Source organism: Manacus candei, unplaced genomic scaffold (genome assembly GCF_025592945.1).
Source record: "Manacus candei isolate 608988 ecotype Guabito, Panama unplaced genomic scaffold, ASM2559294v1 h1tg000005l, whole genome shotgun sequence".
Taxonomy (NCBI): Eukaryota; Metazoa; Chordata; class Aves; order Passeriformes; family Pipridae; genus Manacus; species Manacus candei.
Genome location: NW_026138053.1, coordinates 2,000,600 through 2,020,515, shown reverse-complemented (window position 1 = coordinate 2,020,515; position 19,916 = coordinate 2,000,600). Strand labels below are relative to the sequence as shown.

Below are 19,916 nucleotides of genomic sequence, written 5' to 3'. Positions count from 1 at the left end.
ATGCAAATTTATGGAATCTTGGCATCCTCGTTAATGGGAGTCTATTGGGATGGCACAGTGCCTCATCATAATTTGGCTGGATCTTTGCCCTATTGCAACATAGATGCCAATTAGTCATTTGTTGGTTATGGCCTGTGGGACACCTTGCACTGGCTCACACCTCTTCGCTTCATGTGCCAGAAAGGAATTCATGCAGGAAGAAAGGAAGAAAAGTCACAAAGAGGATTTGAATAACATTACCTGTCTAAAGTATTAAAAAAAAATAAACATATTAAAAACAAATCTTCAGTTGTTTGTTTTAGACAGAATTGCAAATAACTGCCTTCTGGTTCCATATTTTAATCAAAAACTTTAAAAATCTCTTTCATCTCCGCAAATCAAAAAGCCATTTGGGGGTTAATAGGGCATTTTACTTGTGAAAAGATTGCATTTGGTTTGCTTCTGGCATATTTCCTTCTCTGTTTAATCCCTGTTTAGTATTTTGGACTCAAAATGTCTTTCCGATATTTTTGAAACAAAAGAACAGTGAGGCTTCATGTTGACGGAATAGGAAAAATACTCATTTTACTGGTTCTCCCATAGTTTTTCCATTCCAACTTGTCACTGAGTATGACCTGAATCTGCAGCCCAGTCTGAGTGACCTGATTTTTCTTTTCCATATGAGCTAGTTTTCTGAACTTTTTTTTTTTTCCAGCTTTAAATAAAAGTAAACGAATCATGAGAGGCTTGGCAGGGAGAAGGGGCACAGATGAACAAGGCAGAGCGCGGTGTGATGCCACGCCAATGCTCATGGTGTTTGTCTCCAGAAATATTCTGTCACATCCAAAAAAGACAGAAGAGTAATTAATAAAGGCTTATATTCTTATGATTCTTGTGTTATCCAGACTGCCCAACACAGAGCAGGGGACCACAGAGAGCCTGTGTAGCTCACGTGCTGATACTCAATTAATGCAGTTTCTCTTTGCAGTTCCAGATATTTCCTTCCCTGGCTTCCACCTTCCGTTTTCTCCATACAAAGAATGTCTCAGCATGCCCTTCTGATTCAGAAGGAATTATGCTATCGGGAAGAGTTCCCTTCCATTCTTCTCCCCAGCTGGTTTAAAGAGACTTTGGTAAGGCAGAACACAGAGTCTAGTCCAGGTTATCCCATAATGTTTTCTGAAAAGATATAAATTCATCTGCAACATTTTTATGACTGCCGAGCACACAGCTACAGCAATAATTCCTGGAGCTGGAATAGAGATATGCAGCCTGAAGCTGTGAGGTTAAAACCTTTTTATGCCAAATAGGATAGAAAATGCTAAAAGTCATTAGGATGCTGCTGAGCAAGAGAATTTCCTCTTAGAAATGAAGTACTTCACTTAATCATTTTAATTCCTATTAAATTTGAACGTTTGGCAAAACTGGTGCCACACAAAACCCATCTGATCACCTGTTTCTGCTGTTTCCAAGGCAGAACTGCATCATTAATGCCACCAAACAAGTATATCACCACGACTTGTCATTTGTCATTCCGCTCACACCGTGCCCACAACCTTCGCTCTCGGTGTTTCTGCTCTGCGTGAGACAGAGGAAATGTCTTTGGTTGTTCTGCATGTGAGTCTGTCAAGCACCTTCTGTTAGTGGCCCCGTTCTAATGGTATTCACAGACAAGTTTTGGGCTTTACAGTGGAATACTAATGTTTGGCAATTGGCACTGTGCAGACAGGCAGGAAGACAGCACGAGACTGCAGCACGTTGTGCTGTACCTGCATAGAGTGTCAGTAATGACAAGTAATTACAAAGGCTGCACGTCAGTGCCGTGACTCCTGGATGCTTCTCTAACTTCCCCCTCCCCCGTGACAGCATTCTTTTTTCAAGATTCACAAATAAAAAACAACCAGCACGACACAACTAGAGAATACCAGTTATAAGCAAAATAAAAAACAAGGGTGAAAAGGTAGTCCTACAGAGCCCAGCAAGACATGCTGGGCAAAGCTTTGACTGAGACTAATCCATTACTCTTTACAGAGTGAGGCAGCATTTCGTTCAGCACAGTGCAAGAATCCCATCCCAGCCCTGCCAGGCTGGCCAAGCAATGAGTGATGCCAGCACAGCTGAGGTCTGCAGCCACAGAGTATAGCTCCCCATCATCACCTCTAAGCTCCAGAGAAATGGTAAGAAATGCAGGATTTTCCAAAAGAATGCAGGAGAATTAGTAAGTCTGGGACCTTGACACAATCTAGGCAGGATTCAGTGAGGTCTGGTCTTTGAGGAGGTCTGCATTAGACATTTGTGTAATCAATAAAAATACTTATAGTTACAGGAGGATTTTTTACAGGAAGGTTATAAACAGTCATGTTTCAAGGCACAAGCTAAACATTAAGGAATTCAAGAGGATTAGGAAGAAATTTCTTGCAAGCAGGTTTTTCATAAAAGTGTATTATACCGTATATTAATCCAGTGGATCTTCACTGGAAACTGCCACTATTAGTCAGTCTTAGGGACAGAATAACGAAGTAAACTAACTGGATGGCAATTAATTTGAATGGCAATTACTAGATCTAGATATAACAAAATTCCAGTCATAACTGTATATGATTTGCTTTCCAATAGTTCTTTTCCTTCTTCATCTACCATGAAGGACATAAATCCTTGTTTGCAGTGATGCACTATGTCAAAGTGCCAGCTTTGCACTGCTCTAACCTTGGTTTAGGTATCATATTTGCATCTGGTAAGGAAGTAGAAGATATAAATGTGCAAATATGTAACAGAAGTTAAAAGTATGGCTGTGAGATTTAGGGAGAGCTTAGTGCAATAGTGCTTAACAGCACTTCTTAGCAATAAAAGCTCACCAACCACATTATAGTTTTAAAGAGAGAAGAGACCTGTGAATGTGCTGCTTTCATTGTCAGCTTGGATTTTTTTGTACAGCAATTGCCACAGTAGGGCTGTTACCCCCAGGTGTTAACAGAGGAGAAGTTACATATGCACATAAATGTGTTTATTTGTGCATATTTCTGAAAGGTCTGAAAAGAGAAGCACGTGGGGAAGGGAAAGATACCGGCCAGTAGGAGTGGCATCAGATCCTAACTGTTGTCACCCTCTCTTTGTCACCCAAACAAAGGTGAGTTTTAGGAAGGGCCCAGGGGAGGATTACACGTAGTTGAACTGTTACTTGTGGAAACACCTCCCAAATAGATGACAAGTACAAGACTGCAAGCCATGGAAATCCAACAGGTGTGAGGTGGAGACTGGCACCAGGACACTTGTAGAGACTTAATGTGTCTGCACTGAAAGAGAACAGACAGAGAGAGCACAGATAAACTGAAAGGGATTTGGAAGTGAAAACAATCCTCAGCTGGTACAACAGGGACAAGAGCCATTTGAGGGATGCAGAGAGAGAGATGACTATGTAAATAAAGGTACAGAGTAAAAAAATACCTGTTTCATGAGTGTCGTGGACAATTTTCTAACCACAGATTCATCACAGGACAGTGAGTCAAACTATCAAGTACCAATATGGCATGTATGGGAGTCACAGAGACACAACGTGGACCTCAGCTGTGTCCTCCTTAACATTCATGCCTGCAGTGATACTAACAGGAAAAGCTCAGCAATGACTCACTTGGTGGTTTCCAGTCACTGCCTTTTAATATGTTGACCAGCGTGATCTCACTGTTACCTTGTGCTTGCATTATTTGTTTTCTCTGTAGATCTGTGGCTCTTCATTTTGATTACAAGGTGTTCAACAAAACAATTTGAAAAACCAACACCGAATGCTAACACAATGGGGCTCAGAGGTTGGCAGTTCTGACTGAAAGTACTGCCAGTCCTCCCCTCCCCTGTTTGTCTCTCTCGTTGGGATACACCACCTTCTGCCTCCCAGCAACACAAATCTTGTACAGGAATTCTTTTTGCTGGATCATCTTCCCCACTGGGTTGGGTGCACAACACCCTGTGGGTTGTGCCAGGGCAGTGGAGGGAGAGGGGCAGCACAGAATCAGGGGGCTGTGGGATGCGGCCATCCAGAATCCAGTATTGGCACCAGGTACTTTAAAACACTACATCACAGCTTTACACATGGACATCTAGGCATCATCTCTACACAAATAATTAATATCCATAAGTTTAAATTTAAAAAATAGTGTTTATAATCCCCTAAGAAGAAAGTCATCTTTCCTAAATGACTGTAGAAAATTCATTCAAATATTAATAGTCTGAATAAGAAACAAGATTGCAGCTGGTTATTTCTGGAGTACGGGTAAAACAGGACCCAGATTTTCTTTGTCACTTGTGAGAGCCCCCATCACACAACACAGTCAGCAGCTACCCAAACCAAAGCCCCTGCTTTGTAGAAAAACTAACAGTAATTGGTAGTGGTTCGAGGAACCTCCCAGTAACAGCCCAGCAGAATGTGAAAGGCAAATGAAAGACTAGTGCTAAGCAAGAGCGCTCTGTTGTGCTTTCAACTCAGTAATAAGCTGAAATAAGTAGATTTTTGTCCCCTTTAATTTTGAAAAACCTAACGTGGGGCTTAAAATGACACTTTTGCAATTCTAATTTTGTTGTTTGGGTTGTGATTTCTTTTAAAACCTACTATTCACAAAACTATCTGCTTTTCTTCCCCCCACTGACTCACTCTCTTGGTTATATAAAATTACTGGTGCTTTTGTCATTCCTGTGCCCTGGTGGAGAACTAGCTCAGCAACATTTGTATACTCAAACAAAGCAAGTAAGACTTACTTTGTTCCGTGAAGTATTCCTTACGCCGAGAAAATAAAAGGAGAAATCCCAGCCCCACTGAAGTGAACAGAAACAAATCACACCTCAAATTCAGTAGCATTAAGATTTGACCTCAGCTGGTTTTTTTCCATAGTCAGAAGTGCCAGACTGAATCCATCTGGAGTGTCTCCCTTGGCATTCAGCTTGACTTGTGACATGATATATTCAACCAGGACTTGTGAAGATGAACTCTTAGTTCTAAAGTCTAAAATAATGAAAGTCAAGGTTATATACTTAACTGATCATCAAATAATGTGCCCTTGTTGCAACTTTAAAAGCAGTTCTGCAAAAGAGCTTCGCTAAATTAGATTATAACCCATGCTCCTAATTACATTTCTTGTTACAGTTAACAAGAAAAACACTTCCAACCTCTGAGCATGCAGGCTCACGCTGAGACATGAGGAACAAACAGATTAATTTCATTAGCACACATTGCCACGTCTAATAAAGCTATAACAGGCCAAATGCTCTAATTTACACTCCTGAAACTCAGCCTCCCTCCAGCCACACTGTTACACTTTCAGGATGCCAAGAAGGGAAATGGATCTGGCAATTGTCACCGGTTGGAAGCGCAAACAATTTTTCCCTTAACCACATCGGCTTTTCAGATTTACCGAGAATATAAAACCCTGAAAGCTTCCTGCAGTCATTAAAGAGATCTGACTCACAAAAGAGGAATCGCTCTGCTGAGTTGGGAGATGTCAGTTGACACAGTTACTAAACTGACTGCCAGAAGCTGGGAAGTTAGCTACTAGCCTGATTTTCTAAACATTTTTCCCTTATTTTCTGCTAATGGCTCGTGCTAGAGGGAAGTTGCTCAGGTTAGATGGCTCTTGAGACCTAGTATAGCAGTGGTTGTGGTTTTGGAATAGATGCACGCTTTTACTACTATCACTGGCCAGTATCAATTAGATCACCAGATGATAATTCATTGTTGTGGTGCCTGAATTGCTGTCTGTGGTGATACCTTAACATCAAGCATGCTTTAGCTCTTGAAAAGATGAATAGAATTTACAGGGTACTGGTTAAAATTAAATGGCAATAGGAGTCTTAAAAGTACAAGAATATCACTGAGTGCTTGAAAAGAAGTTCAATTTTAACAAATAAAGAGAAATGACCCACTCAAGCATAGGAAGGGGTAAGAAACTTCCTTGAACAAATTTCCCAGTGTAAGACATCACACAAAATAACTAGCAGAGAACACTTTAAGAATAAACAATCGAGATTCCCTTCTCAGGAGATGAAGATGTGTAGCTGAGATCGCTAAAAGCTCCTTAGCCTGAGCCTCCTAACATGTATTGCTAACCAGAGCCAAGTCTGGGAAATCACAAACATATGACAATTTTCCTTCCTGCTGCTAGAAACTCTGCCTAATCTCCCAGCAAGTGGTCCCATTTGGCTCATACTCAAAGGCTGAAAGCAATCCCAGTTTCCTATAGCTTAATATAATTTGTATGCCAATTCAGCAAGCAGAGGCATTACAAGAGCCCTCCTGGCACAGTTACACCTCACCCGTGTCCAGGTATTTTCCTCAGACCGGGCAGTGCTGCACAGAGCATGGGCTGCTCCTGTGCTTTTCCCCAGGCTGGCCAGCCCCTCCACCCGTGCCAGTGTTGGAAGTGAATGTTCACATTATAGAGTGAGCTTTATTTTGTATGAATACACAGACCCAAGTGCTGAGCAGCAGGCACGAATCCCTCACATTACAAAGCAGCGAGGAACTCCATGAATTTCAGCCAACACTAGATCGAGCCACATGAGGTGAAGGAGTGGGTAATAAGCCGTTAGATTTACTTCAGTTTCTCCCATAGTTACTTTATGCCTTTTTAGACTTGCCTTAATTAAATTCATTCTTTAAACTTGTCTTAATTAAATTCTTTCTGGAACATAAATATCGCTCAGTTTCCACTGATCTGGAAAAGGCTCTTTTTAGGCCAGCAAGACGTTGTCCTTGAGGCATTTCCTAGAACTAGGATAGAAATCAGTGCTTATAGCTTATAAAGGTTGTTTTGTTGTCATGCTCAGTGATTTTGCTCAATGAGAACCATACCACACTTCCATTGTGCCAATGTTTGTATTTTCAAGAAAAAAGGTTAGTAAATAATGGCCCCAGAGTATTATCTGACAAACCAGTGTTCTATTCAAAACAGGAAAACAACAGATGCTGCTTTCCTTATGCATCTAAATAATCACAAGGTACTGAGTGGTGCTGCTCTTTACAGTACTCAACAAGACAACCTGTGAAAGTAAGTGCAACTATTTGTCATCACCACCTCTACCTTACACCATGATTTATGTTTAGATGCAAATCCTCTTTGCAGAAAGCAAATCTCCCAATGAAATCCCATCAAGAACCACTATAAGCCACTCAATTAACAGTTTCTTGTAGTGCTTGTGACACTGGCTGTAAAGTACATATATGAGGCAGGTAGAGCAACCAGAGTAAACAGCAGCAGGTTATGAAGGGATCTTGTGAAGAAAGAGCAAAGACCTGGGAATCAGGAGACCTGGACCATCTTCCAGGGGAGGCAGTAAAATTACTGTGTAACGAGGCAAGCCATCACACCTATAGGAAAAGTTAAGCCAGTCAGGTTGAAATAAGAAGCATTTAATGTCTCGAATTCAGTGAAGCCTGAATCAGTGATAAGAGCCCCGTGAAACTGTTGTGGAAATTACTCTAATAATTAATAATACAGGGAATCATTGAAAAAACAGGCAGGGGGGTTAGTGGCATTTGGATTATAGGAGAGCTGTTGTTTTTCTAATCCTAACCCACATTTGTACTTTCCTCTTTATCATGTGGACGTTTGCAAGCAATAAAAGGGCATTATGTGCTGGTCATTGCATCTGCTCTTGAGATAAATCTGTGTTAGCATTCCAAAGGGTCAAGGAACTCTTCCAGGGCAAACAAATTCTGGAGCGCTGATGCCAGATGGTGTGTGTATATAAAGTGGAAAATGAGAAAAGCAATTTACTGTGTTCCTGTTCCAGGGAGAAGTATCACCCGGGAAGACAATAGAAGAGGTGAGAAACTACTGAGAAATTGAAGAGACGGTTTTCTTCTTCTCTATCTGTTGTGTTCTTTCTATCTGAAAAGTATAGGTACATAGAGGAATGGCAGTCCTTATTCAGGAAAAGTTATTCCAAAAAGTTAACAGGAATATTTGACTAAAGAATGAAGGGTTAAATTAGTAACATGTATAAAGAATTTTGCATTGATTTATGTAACAGGTTCTAGATTTATCTGTATAGCTGATTAATATATATTCTGTGTTTAGAGAAATTTTATTCATAAAGACAAAACGTTTTTATCTTGCATTTTTGACCAAACTCTACAAAAGAAGCAGAAAACAGTGGATCAGATTCTTAATTATAAATAAGCATATCTTCAACAAAGACAAGTAATCAGTGTAATTTATCCAGCTCAAGTGCTCACCACTACTAGCTCACTTGCAGCTGTATTTGTTGTGTAATTTCCAAGTGTGCAAAACAACTCTGCAAATTTTAAAACTCATCAATATTTTTGTCAAATCGAGTGAAGCAGAGAAATGTCTCTTGGAAGCGTTCAAAGATAATTCAGGTCTGTCTAAGAAATTTAAAGTAATTTTCTTAAACACTGAAAATTATAACAAGTTTTCATAAATAGCCTGAACTATGGATGGCCTTTATCACTTGCCACCACACCTCAGAATTAAGCAGCAAAAGTGTAAGTGTTCAGTTGTAAGGAAAGGAGAATGTGTGTCTTAATGTGTGTCTTAACATTTCTGTGTGCATCTTTGCTGAACATATTTTACTTGATTATATATGTAGTTTTTTAAAAGCAATCTTTATTTTCATGTTATGGCTTCTCCTAGAAAAAAGGTTACAAACAAAGACTTCTCTCCATACAGGAAAAAGAACTGGACAATGCTCAGGTTTGCCATCACCCTCTTTGCTGTCATAACGTCATCCACCTGCCAAAAATATGGATGCCTGGAAGGGGACACCCAAAAACCGAAGCCAAGTCCTGAGTCAGATATGCAGGAGTGCACTCTGTACTCTAAATGTAAGAGAGGTTTAATTTTTGCCAAATATAGTCGAGAAGTACAGCGTTGTACACACTAATTGTTTTGGCAGTTCCCCTAATTTCTCAGAAGTATATAAGATTCAGTATACATTGTATTTGAAAAGCTTCCTTCATTGGCATTTTGCTGCATGCAAACCAAGAGTAAGATTCTGGGTCTTAACAAAGTCAACTGCAAAACTCCATTGACTTCATTTCTTTTCTTCTAAAAGTCTGATGCAGTCTGCCTCTCTTCTAACTCCATCTGCTTAAAATCGGTTAGAGCAAAGATGAATCTGGTTTATTGTGATTGAGTATAAAAATTAATTGTAGCAGAAACGAAATGGGAAAGGTTGAAATCAAAATTCTATTGGGAGAAAAGTACAGTACTTATTACATTTTTTCAACTATTTGGTTTATGTTTGATAGTTTTCAAAGTGAGTATCCCTTGGGATATAACGTCTGGCAGAACACTGGTAAAATTCTTGGGGCTCTCTGGGCACACCTTGTCAAAGCACTGTTGGTGACAGTCCACCTCACCTAGCACACAGCTATTTCCAAACCCAAAAATGTTAGAGCTTGAGTATATCTCCTAGTTAGCACTAAGATTTTACCATATTATGGTCCAAACCAGATTAATCTTACATTTTGAGTCGTCCAAATACAGTATTAAAAAAAAAAAAGAAATCCTTATTTCAAAATCTTTGTTTTATTCCCAACAGCTTCATGTTGCTATGCAGACTTCACAGAGCAGTTGGCTCCCTCCCCAGTAATTAAAGTAAGCAACAGCTACTGGAACAGATGTGGGCAGCTCAGTAAATCGTAAGTGAGCTTTGAAGTTGTCTGTGTCCTGCTTCCATGTGTCTGTGCTGTGGCAGCCACACGGCTGCTGGTGGACACCAGGTTGCCCTAGAGATTATGTCACCCAGCCCAATTCTCATCATCCTGTGTCTACACCTTACCAAATCTGACTCTTCTTCTCCTCTCACTAAAGCCCATGAATACTTAATTTATACTCCTTATGCCATTTTATCATGAAAAATTATGGTTTTTCAAGTTTGCTTTCAGCATAGAACGAGGTGTAGCCATTGTAAACCCAGTAGGTAACAGCCACACCACACCTCTGTAGGTCTCCAGCACAACCATCACCCACCAGTGAGTGTGATCCCTAGTGAATAGGGACCAGACTTCTTCCTTTGTTTAGAAAGAACATCAACTAGATTATTAAATCTCAGGGGGAAAAAAAAATTCGCAAGAGTCCAGAAATGAAACTTCTGAATATTTAGAATAAAAATTCTTGTAGCCCAGTGGGTTTTGTAACCATGCAGAATGTCTCCATAATTAAGACTTTTAGTATCCCATTAGATGTTAAAGCTGTGAAACATGGCAAGTTATAGAAATAAAAGGATGAAAGTACAAAACAATTAAGCAAAACCAGATGTGCAAAAGTAACAGCTCTTGCCTGCCACTCCCAGGAGAGCAGCACAGTTTGTGATTTTAAGTAACTTCAGCTGGGCTGTGGGAAAATCTAAAGAATAGCGAAACCGTGAGGCTACAGCATAGACAGTGTTTTGTGCCATAGCTTTAAACTACATTTTATTATTTCCCGGAATCATTCTTGCCAGGAAAACTCAAGGCCTCAAAAGTTTACAGAAAGCTCACACAAATAGGGCTGAAATATGCATGGAAACATTTGTGCACTCTGTAGCTGGCTGTGGGGATTGCACGGTCAGAGTCTGTGCACAGTGCCAAAGGAACGAGTTTGGAACTTAAATACTAACAGGGCCAGAGGATGCTTTTCTGTGTTTTTCTCCTAATTTGTAGGATTGCATCCACATCAAAGCAGGCCTAGAAAACTGAGGCTGCAGCCTTGATGCTCAGAAACTGGCTTATTTGTGGCTTTTCTCATCCACCACAGCTGTGAAGATTTCACAAAGAAAATCGAGTGCTTTTACCGGTGTTCCCCACATGCTGCTCGCTGGATCCACCCCAATGACACCGCTGCTATTCAGGCTGTTCCATTGTGTCAAAGCTTTTGTGATGACTGGTAGGTTCAGCTCCTCAATGGAAGTATTTTTATTTAGTTTTAATATGCCCACGATTCAATGGTGTTGTACCAGCTTTTCTCTTGTTCTGCTTCTCCATCTCTACTTTTTCCTCTGCTAAGCTACTACCCCTAAAATAATAATGACACAGGCTGTGAATGCAGGATGGAGGCACTAAATTGAGATTAGTGACTCAGGGACAGCACTGCCCTGCTCTCAGTGAGGATGCAGTGCAGTGGCATCATGACAGAGGAGCTCCCACCACGTTGACAGGCACTAACAGCAGCCTAACACCCTTTGAAAAGTCCATGTCTGTGAGTTAGTGTTCATGCAGTTAGCATTTTCAATCTAAATACTTGATCACTCTATGATACATTTCTTTTGTATGCATAAAATGCACTACAAAATCAGCAAAGAAGCCACTTCCTGTGGGATTTCATGTAACGATTAATTCATGTAACAAATTATCTTCATTCCTTAATATTGTGCCTTTGACCTTAACTCTTCCATTCCATTATCACACTCTCTAAAATCTCTTCTAAAAGCCTGAGAGAGTAAATTGCAGCCAAGTAATGCTAAAATTATTAATGGCAATGGGCAGCATAATAGCATTTAATTTTGTTCCAGCATCAGGGAATCACATTATTTTTTGAGCACAAGGCACACGGTGGGACAACAGCATTATATTCCTGTAGGGTTCTGAGATTTTCCCAGTGATACACACACAGCATATATCCCTCTCTCCCTGAAATGCTGGATCTTAAATAACATCATCCTGTGACACATAAACCTCAGTCAGCCCCATATGAATGTTGTGCCCAGTCACTAGAGTAACTTGTCTGGAAGGGTAAATTGCTGTGAAGGATGGTGCAAACAGCACAGGCTCTGTTCACACCATGGGATTCTAACTGCTGGCTTTCCATGAAAGTGATGGTCTGTGAATGTCTGGATCCCTTAGGCTGCTCTGAAAATCATGGGAAACTGTTACGATACTTCTAAAAATGTTATAAAAGAGATTTTCTTAAAAGTGCAGAGCACAGGGTAGTGCGAGGTAGGGTTCTCTTGCACTGCTCTCTGCTGTGCCTTCCTTAGTGCTTACACAACTTGAATATTATTGACATGTGGATCCATTTCCATTCTCATATTCCCTCCAAGGGCAAAGTCATGTATGCAGTGCAGAATTTTGGTAGGATTTGCTTTGAAATATGTCTCCACTCCTTTGTGCCAGAGAAGGAAATGAAGCCTAGCTTGCATTTGTAATGGAAGATAGTGAGAAGGGCTGGTGTATCTCTTAGCTTCCCTAGAGTTTTCTCTAGTGATGAAATTTATTTCTGTGTCATGAAACTCCATGTGCCTCAGGAACAGATTTGTCATATGCAGTCTTCTTTCCTAAATTTTTGGTAATCTTTTAAACTGAATCCACATTACTGACCTCCTTGAAGATAAAGACTGAGACCTTGAATTTCTCTCAGTGCTCCTAGAGCTGAGTACCAAATATTAACAAATTTTGCATTTGGATATTAAAGCACTGGAGTTGCCAGTGAGCTTTACCATAGATCTAACAGCAAAATTATAAAATATCAATATCTAAAACTAATGTATCCCAAAATAAGTAGCATAAAAAGTCATTGCCCAACTGCTATATTGAGTAAAAGAGTAAAGATGAAAGAAAATGTTTGCTGTAAGTTTAGTTTGCACCTATGAAGTGGTTTAAGCCAGCTTTAGTATATGTGAGATTTATACCAAAGTGATTATTGTGGGTCAATATTACATTGCAAAATCCTCAGTGTCCCCTGGGCATTGCCAGAACCTGCAGGTATACAGGACTTTTAACTTCCATTGCTGGAAAGTATGGTGGGGTGATCGAGAGCTGCTGCACAGGAAAAATTGACCCTTTTCCAGTATAAGTCTCCTGCACAGGAAAAATTGACCCTTTTCCAGTACAAGTCTCCTGACAGAGAGCAGGCTCTGCTCTGAACAAATACTGAACAATGATCTATTGCCCCTGTTGGCATCACAGATGCCTGGCCTGAATCAAAAATGTAGTGACGACCCACTACCCTGAACACTGCTCTGTGTGTGCCGGCCTAATGCCAGTGTCAAACCCATTCCTTCACCCTGCCAAAGGCCTGAGGCTAGAAAAGAGCCTGGACAGAATTCCCAGTCTTTCTGGTGATTTAAAGTAACATTTTTTCATGTTCTATTCACTGGAGTCCCTTTAGCATGCTGTAGCACTGCTGGTGATGTGACCTACTTTCTCTGCATACTGAGAGTGTGCCTGCTGCATACTCTGTGTCTTTGTGGCCAGAAATGTGCAGAGTATTCTGAATGAGCAGTGACTTAATTTAAAAGAAATTCATCTGAGTAGCTTGAGGCCTTCCTTTTCTTCCTATTGTCTTAGAATTTCTTGCTCCCACTAGTCCTAAAACTATTGCTTTTGAAAGAATCCAGTGTGTAAGCCACTTTCTCATTCACCTGTGAAAGGGCCTTGTGCCCCCTAAAAGAGAAACAGCTCATTATAAAAAATACAGGGGGAAAAAAAGCTTTGAAATAACAATATCCTACCCATTGAGCATAAGGAACTAGTATGTTCAGGAAGTATTTATGTTTCTCACATTTATGTTTCTCTTAATATTTGAAGAAACAACTTGTGGGTTCCTGGGCAGCAGAAATCAGACTTTTCACAAGTCATGATTTTTCATAAACTTGGCTTCATAATTATTTCCATTGGGATAAAGAAAAACCCATAACAATAGAGTTATGCCTTGCCACCTGCTCCTAGAACAAACCACAGTCAGCCAATAATCGTAATTAGGAAACATTTCATCTCACAATTCAATAAATAATAGTGAATAAAAATATAAACACTTTAATAAGCATATTCTATTCGAGTTCCCGAGGAAACCAGATGCATACCATGAATATTAATTTATCAAATTGCAGCCTCTATTTCCAGCAGAGCCCCTCTCTCTGACAGCAGATTAATGGATGAACACGTTTGAGAATATGGGTCTCCTGCCCCAGACCTGCTCAGGCCCTGATTACCCTCCATCTGTTACTGCTCTTTATCCCTTCGAAAAGCCAAAAAAAACCAATGTGAAGGTTCTGCAGATGTGCATGTTCTGACCTTTCTGCATTTGCAAATGTACTGCAATGTCTCGTTCTTTTAGTTCTATGACCACGTGACAAACCCACATATTCCATTTAAAAATGTAAGGCTGCAGCCCTCGTGATACCAAAACAGTTTCGGAAACATGGCCCTGAAAATGAAAAATTCCAAACAGAAAATATATCCAAAGGCATTAATTACAAATATCACACTGAATGATGCTCACTTTTTGGAAGCTGTGCCTTATGGTTTTGGCACTCTCAGTAAGTGGGTGTGAATAGTCTGCCTAAAGCCAATGAGACTAAATTTAAGTAGATGTTAACTGATTTGCAGAAAAGGATCCTTAAGAAAGGTAAGAGCCAAAAAGTAGAACATAAAAAAGAAGTGGAAGGAAGGAAATTATGTAGGATAATAGTAAGTCATGAGATTTCTCATCATGTAGACCAGCCAGTTGCACACTCTGCTCATTCCAGGTCATTTATAGCCTTTTTTCCACATTACCACTTACAAGTAAAAAAGAACTCAAAATTTAAAGTTTTAGTCCTATACCCTACAATACTTATCTTTCCTCCATTACTACAAGTTTAACTGCTTTGAAAACATCATTTTGAGGCTGACAACCTGCTAGTTTATATGATTTTGTTGTTTGTGGATTTTCCTTATTTTCAGTGCACGTTCCTCAGAGCAACCCCTCTGCCCAGGAAACATCAGTCTCCTCCCATATTAATTCACAAATACAAACTTTCCCCACGCCTCCCTCAAGTGACAGTTCACCCCTGGCATCCCTGTGCTCTGTCACAACGTTGAACATCAGCATTTGTGAAACCCCCTCCCACACAGTGTTTCCTCCACTGAGTAACATCAGATAACCAAGCAGAAAACACCCAGGCCACGAGCCCTTTGCTCAAATCTGTGAGTATAAAACGTGGTGAGCGAACTGTTTAGTTTCCACGGGGATTTAGGTCTTCCTGGCCAGCTTGGAGTTTATATACATGTCAAGCAAAGATAACGTGCACATTTCTTTAAGATCAGTTGCTAAGCTGCACTGTAATCACACCACAGTACTAACAGAGCCCCTGGACACTTTTTGAGTTGAATGTGAGTCCACAGAAAAAGAGTGAGAGAAGTAACTGTGTCTTCCACACTGATCTCCATGAAGGTACGAAGCCTGCAAAGATGACTCCATATGTGCTCGTAACTGGCTGACGGACTGGGAATGGGATGAAAGTGGAGAAAACCACTGTAAGAATAAATGTATTCCATACAGTGAGGTAAGAAAACTGGATCAACTGAAGCAGAAAATGTGGCATTAGGAGTTCTTTTTTTTTTCCCCTGAATATATGAGAGTAAAATGCCATCAATGAATTACCTTTACTTCAGCAGTTCCAAGTCATACCTACATCAGACTTTTTAAATACAGACATTTTCAAACATTTATATTTATGTACATCGCTTACTCAAAGTATGTATACATTTAATTAATCACTATTCATTCCACTTGTGAAACAAAAGTTCAAACAGCACTGATATTTTAACCACAGTGGGATTTAGAAAGTAAAAGATAATGAACATTGCTTGTACAATGGAGACACTGAGATGCATTTCATAAGGTTCCTTACACAACCCGGGGCTCTACACTCTTCCTTTTTTTTAAATTGGGATGTAAATTCCCAAAACACTGAGGAATTTTTAAAGTTTTCTTGCCTATTAGGCATCTTTGCCCTTTTCTCTATTTTACCTTGTTATGTTCAAGTCATTCTCCATCCTCCACACCCCTATATCCTGACATTCTTCCAATTGTCTCCCTTTTGTTCTCCATAGACCTATTGTATCTCTCACGTGTGTTCACCACTGTGTCTGACAGTTGTAGGCAGAGCTAACTTTGCTCTTTGTAACTCTGGTGGTTAAAGAGCAGCACTAACAAGGTTTCTGAGAGCTCATCCCATCTTTCTGAGAAGGTTTGATGGTTGAGATAAGTAATTTTGTGAGCAAAAGTGCATAAAATGAGAACTGACAAGACTCACAGGAGTAAGGTTGCCTGGAACCTGATCTACAGACCTCTCAGGAGTCAGGATTTTTTTAGTGACTCGAGTAAATTTAGCTTCAGGGCGATATAACACAGCCCAAACCTGCTACACTTAATTAAATATTTTTAACAGTTGAACTTTACTGAGTCCATGAAAAACTGTCCAAATTGCAGAAGTAAACCAAATTTAAGTGAGGTGCTTAGGGACTGGTAGTAAGGCTTGCAGATTCATTGTTTTGAATTTAATTCAAATTCCTGTACTTTCAAAAGTCAGTTCAGCAACTGATATAAGTGGAAGACACAGTCCAGTTAGTGCAGGACTGCTGTCTGCCTTGCAAAAGTGACACTAATCAGCAGGCTCAGGAAGGTGGCCAAAAACAAATGGGCTGTAGAAACTTAAAGCTTCGTTTCCCAGATGTGCTAAATCATCAGTGGTTCCAGATGAAGTGAAAAACAAAATGATAATCTCCGTAAATAATCTCCAGTCTCTGTTCAAACTGTCCCTGGTTCAGAGATAGGAGTTTTTAACCTTGAGTTCCCCTGTATTTGTTTCTTAAAGAAAATATACCATCTGCAGGGAAAAACATGCAGCAAATCCCGAGGTCTTATCACTTGAGACCAGGCGCAGCTATTCCTAAACTAAGTGGAACCACACCCTAAACTGTCCATGTTTTTCACCAAAAATAGGCTTGCATGGTAAGTAGAAATAAAGATGAGGTTTCTTCAGAGAAATTTAAAAAAAAGCATTTTCCATATGACATTTACACGATATAAAAACACTAGACTTGATTGGTTTGGACTCAACTCATGGAAAAGAAAGATACTGTTACCCAGAGGCACAGAGGGTTTTCCAACCTCAGAGCACTGTGGACAGTTCCTAATTTTTTTTTTTTTTGGTGCCCTCAGCTCCCACAGAGGAGCAATCAGCAACCCTACATGTGACATATGCAACTGGATCTAATGGGTCTTTGGAACAACTGCTGAATAAGGAACAAAGGCTGAATATTAAGGATGCACAACTCATCATGGCCAGTTTTAACCTGGCTAAAACGAGGCACATTTTGTCACTGTTGTCCCAGCTGAGTGCTCCCCAAGCAATGTTAATGCACAGACTAGAACATTTTCCAAGAAGCTAAAAAGTCAAAGTCCTTTGCAGTAACTTAGGGACATGTTGGGTAAATGGGCTGTGTGCACTGTTTGCTTGCTGCAGCATTCTGATTGTGTTCTGATCTTTAAGCAGAGCTAGGAGGAAGGTCAAAATAAAATTGCCAATTTAGCAAGTAGAAGAGCACGAGCACATGTTACAGAACCTGTGGGACACAAGAATAGAATATAGCCATGTCTCTTGCATACAGACCCGAGAAAACCCACATGATAGGTTTAAATGCTTTCTTGAATGATTACCAAACAGCAGGTCAAAATCTAGGAACTGCACAGGAGCTGGAAGAAAACGTTTAGTGCTACATAAAATCACAGGAATAGTAGGAAAGAAAGAGCTAAGATCTGCCTGCCCAAGAACATAAGGAAAGAACTAGGTGGATTAATGTTTCCTTTTCTGACCCTGCATTGCTCCCAGTGCACAAGTCAACCTCCATACTCCTTCTCCAGCATTCATGGCAAAAGCCCTGGCTAGAGATGGTATGAATTGAAAAGCTATTTTACAGACTACAGAGTCTTTGGGGCTATTTGGAATGGACTCTATTATTCATAAAGGATAGAATTCTAAGGCAAAAGTGATTATTATGCTTTCTTCTCATCTGCCTTCCTTACAGTATAGGTCAACATTGTTTTGCACATGGGGAGACAGGGAGATGTAAGAAAAACTTGTTGTCAGAAATAACTGGAGCAGAAGAAGCTGCAGGACTACAGATACCCAATGCCACTTCTGCCTAATAGACTTAAATTTTTTGCACACAGAGCAGCTTCCATGCATAAGTCTCCCAACCACAAAGACAAGGCATCTGCACAGATTCACAGTGCCAGATCTTTGTATAAGCTGGTGATGGTGGTAAATCAGCACACCAACCAGGAATTACAGCACTTTGAGAAACACTGTAGGATTAAAGAATCAGTGTCATGGGCAAGGAACACTTGTACTATTACAGATGAAACCCAGCTTCCATCAGAGAGATGCTGGTGACATGATCAAGGTGAATCATCAGTAACAGAGCCCAGTGATCCTGCTGCCTGACCTACAGTTTCAGTTATTAACACCCTGCCATCACTCCCACCCCCAACTTCATTCTTAGCTTTGCTTCTGGGAGTACCTAAAGCTTCCTTTCCAGGAACAGAAAAGATTGAACTTCAACCACAAACAGGTGGGAGAAATGCAGGCAAGAGGAACTGTACACACTGCCTGCTTTGTGTCTGGGCATGATAACTCCTAAGCTAATACTTGTTAGGCAAACTCAGGCGGGGTGGGCAGAAGGTTATCAGAACTGCTGTGTGGCTCACAGGTCCTATGACACCGGCCTTACAAAACAAGGTAGCACCAAAAACAGGACAGATGCTCTTGAGGAGAGTACAGGAAGCTGCAATTGGAAATTCCTTGAGCCAGAGGGGCTGTTGCACCACTGGACACAGCGCTCTGGAAGCTTGAAGAAAAGTTACTTTCTTCAAGCAGTTGCTTAGTTATGTCCCTTCTCTTTGTCTTTGAGGTCCTGCCTGGACATGAAGTACATTGCAAGAGGCACAATGAGATCCCTCAGAGCTGTTATTCCATTGGGCTGTCTCTGCCCTGTAGATAAAAGGATTCCCATATTCAAAGCACTGTCTGGCACTTTCAGCACTACTCAGATTTTGAGGCATGTCAGAGTGTCCTGACATGCTACAATTTGTACAGCCTCTCACACACAGCTTTGGTCTGTCAGCCCCACTGAGCTGCTGGGCTGTCAGCCCCAGGGTGGAAACAAAGGGCAGCTGTTGATCCCTGCACTTTGTGTAGCCACTTGCTCTCACAACAGGCAAATCACTCTTGCCAGCTGTGGGACTGGATAACATTTTAAGATATTTCAGAAAAGATGAAGTATGGCACATAGCAGGACAGTAAATGAATGCAGATAACTTTTTTATAAGCTAGTACCAATTTTTAAAAAGTGATAAATGTTTATCAATTTGTTACAAACTGATTTTAACTCAAATCTTTCAAAATGTAATTGAGGCATTTCTTATTTGACACACAGATGTACGCAAATGGGACTGACATGTGCCAGAATATGTGGGGGGAGTCATTTAAGGTGAGCAAATCCTCCTGCCTCTGCTTGCAAATGAACAAGAAGGACACGATTGCAATCAAATATCTCCTCTCCAAGAGCTCAGAGGAAAGCTCCAGCAGCAGCAGCAGCAGCAGCAGCAGCAGCGAGGAGCATGCCTGCCAAAATAAACTCCTGAAGTTTCAGAAACCAGAGGAAGAGGAAGGTGAACAGACAAGATAAATGCTAGTGGATGTATGTCAGGACAAGAGAAATCATCATGGAGGCTGGGCTCAGGGCATCATGCCAGCCTGCTTTATTCCTTGCTTCCTAGAACATAATAAATCAATGGCTGGTTGTATTAATCTTTCTCTGATGTTTTCGCATCTGCATCACAAAGCCCCAGACAGGTTAGCACAAGTGTAATCCTGTGACTTGAACTGAGCAGCTACAAGCCTGAAGGTAACATCTAGGGGTTGACTTTCAAAGAGGCACAGGCAGCCCCTGCTGCCTTAAGGTGGAACAGTGAGAACTAGAGACCTGTAGAAGGTCATGCCTGCCAGTAATGCACCAAATCTTCCACCCAAACCCTTTGTTAGCACAGGCACACAGCACTCCTGCCACGAGCTCCTCTGTGCGTGGCTCTGCTCAGGCAAAGAAGAAATCTGCAGGCAGAAGTAGGTCAGTGAGCCTGGCTACTGACCACTGAAAATGTATTTATTTTGTATCAAAAACATTC

The 19,916-nt window shown here is 40.7% G+C and overlaps 1 protein-coding gene across 2 annotated transcripts; it reads left to right on the top strand.

Annotated features, from left to right (window-relative positions):
• The first annotated feature begins 7,723 nt into the window (after nt 1–7,723).
• Nucleotides 7,724–19,542, top strand: LOC127474780 (riboflavin-binding protein-like). Of its 2 annotated transcripts, XM_051796081.1 has the most exons (7): nt 7,724–7,788; nt 8,655–8,809; nt 9,529–9,628; nt 10,725–10,853; nt 15,120–15,231; nt 19,169–19,222; nt 19,298–19,542. In XM_051796081.1, exons 2-7 carry the CDS (start codon nt 8,671–8,673, stop codon nt 19,418–19,420), a joined length of 657 nt encoding a protein of 218 aa, XP_051652041.1. In that variant the 5' UTR covers nt 7,724–7,788; nt 8,655–8,670; the 3' UTR covers nt 19,421–19,542. The 2 variants fall into 2 exon arrangements, with proteins under 2 accessions (XP_051652041.1, XP_051652030.1); XM_051796070.1 differs by having other exon boundaries at nt 19,169–19,542.
• The last annotated feature ends 374 nt before the right edge of the window (nt 19,543–19,916 follow it).

Bases quoted from the DNA above. Each gene is read 5' to 3' on its own strand.
- LOC127474780 (XM_051796070.1), top strand. From the start codon at position 8,671: ATGCTCAGGTTTGCCATCACCCTCTTTGCTGTCATAACGTCATCCACC. The intron at 8,810-9,528 runs GTAAGAGAGGTT...TATTCCCAACAG, and splicing joins GTGCACTCTGTACTCTAAAT to CTTCATGTTGCTATGCAGAC. The intron at 10,854-15,119 runs GTAGGTTCAGCT...ATCTCCATGAAG, and splicing joins CAAAGCTTTTGTGATGACTG to GTACGAAGCCTGCAAAGATG.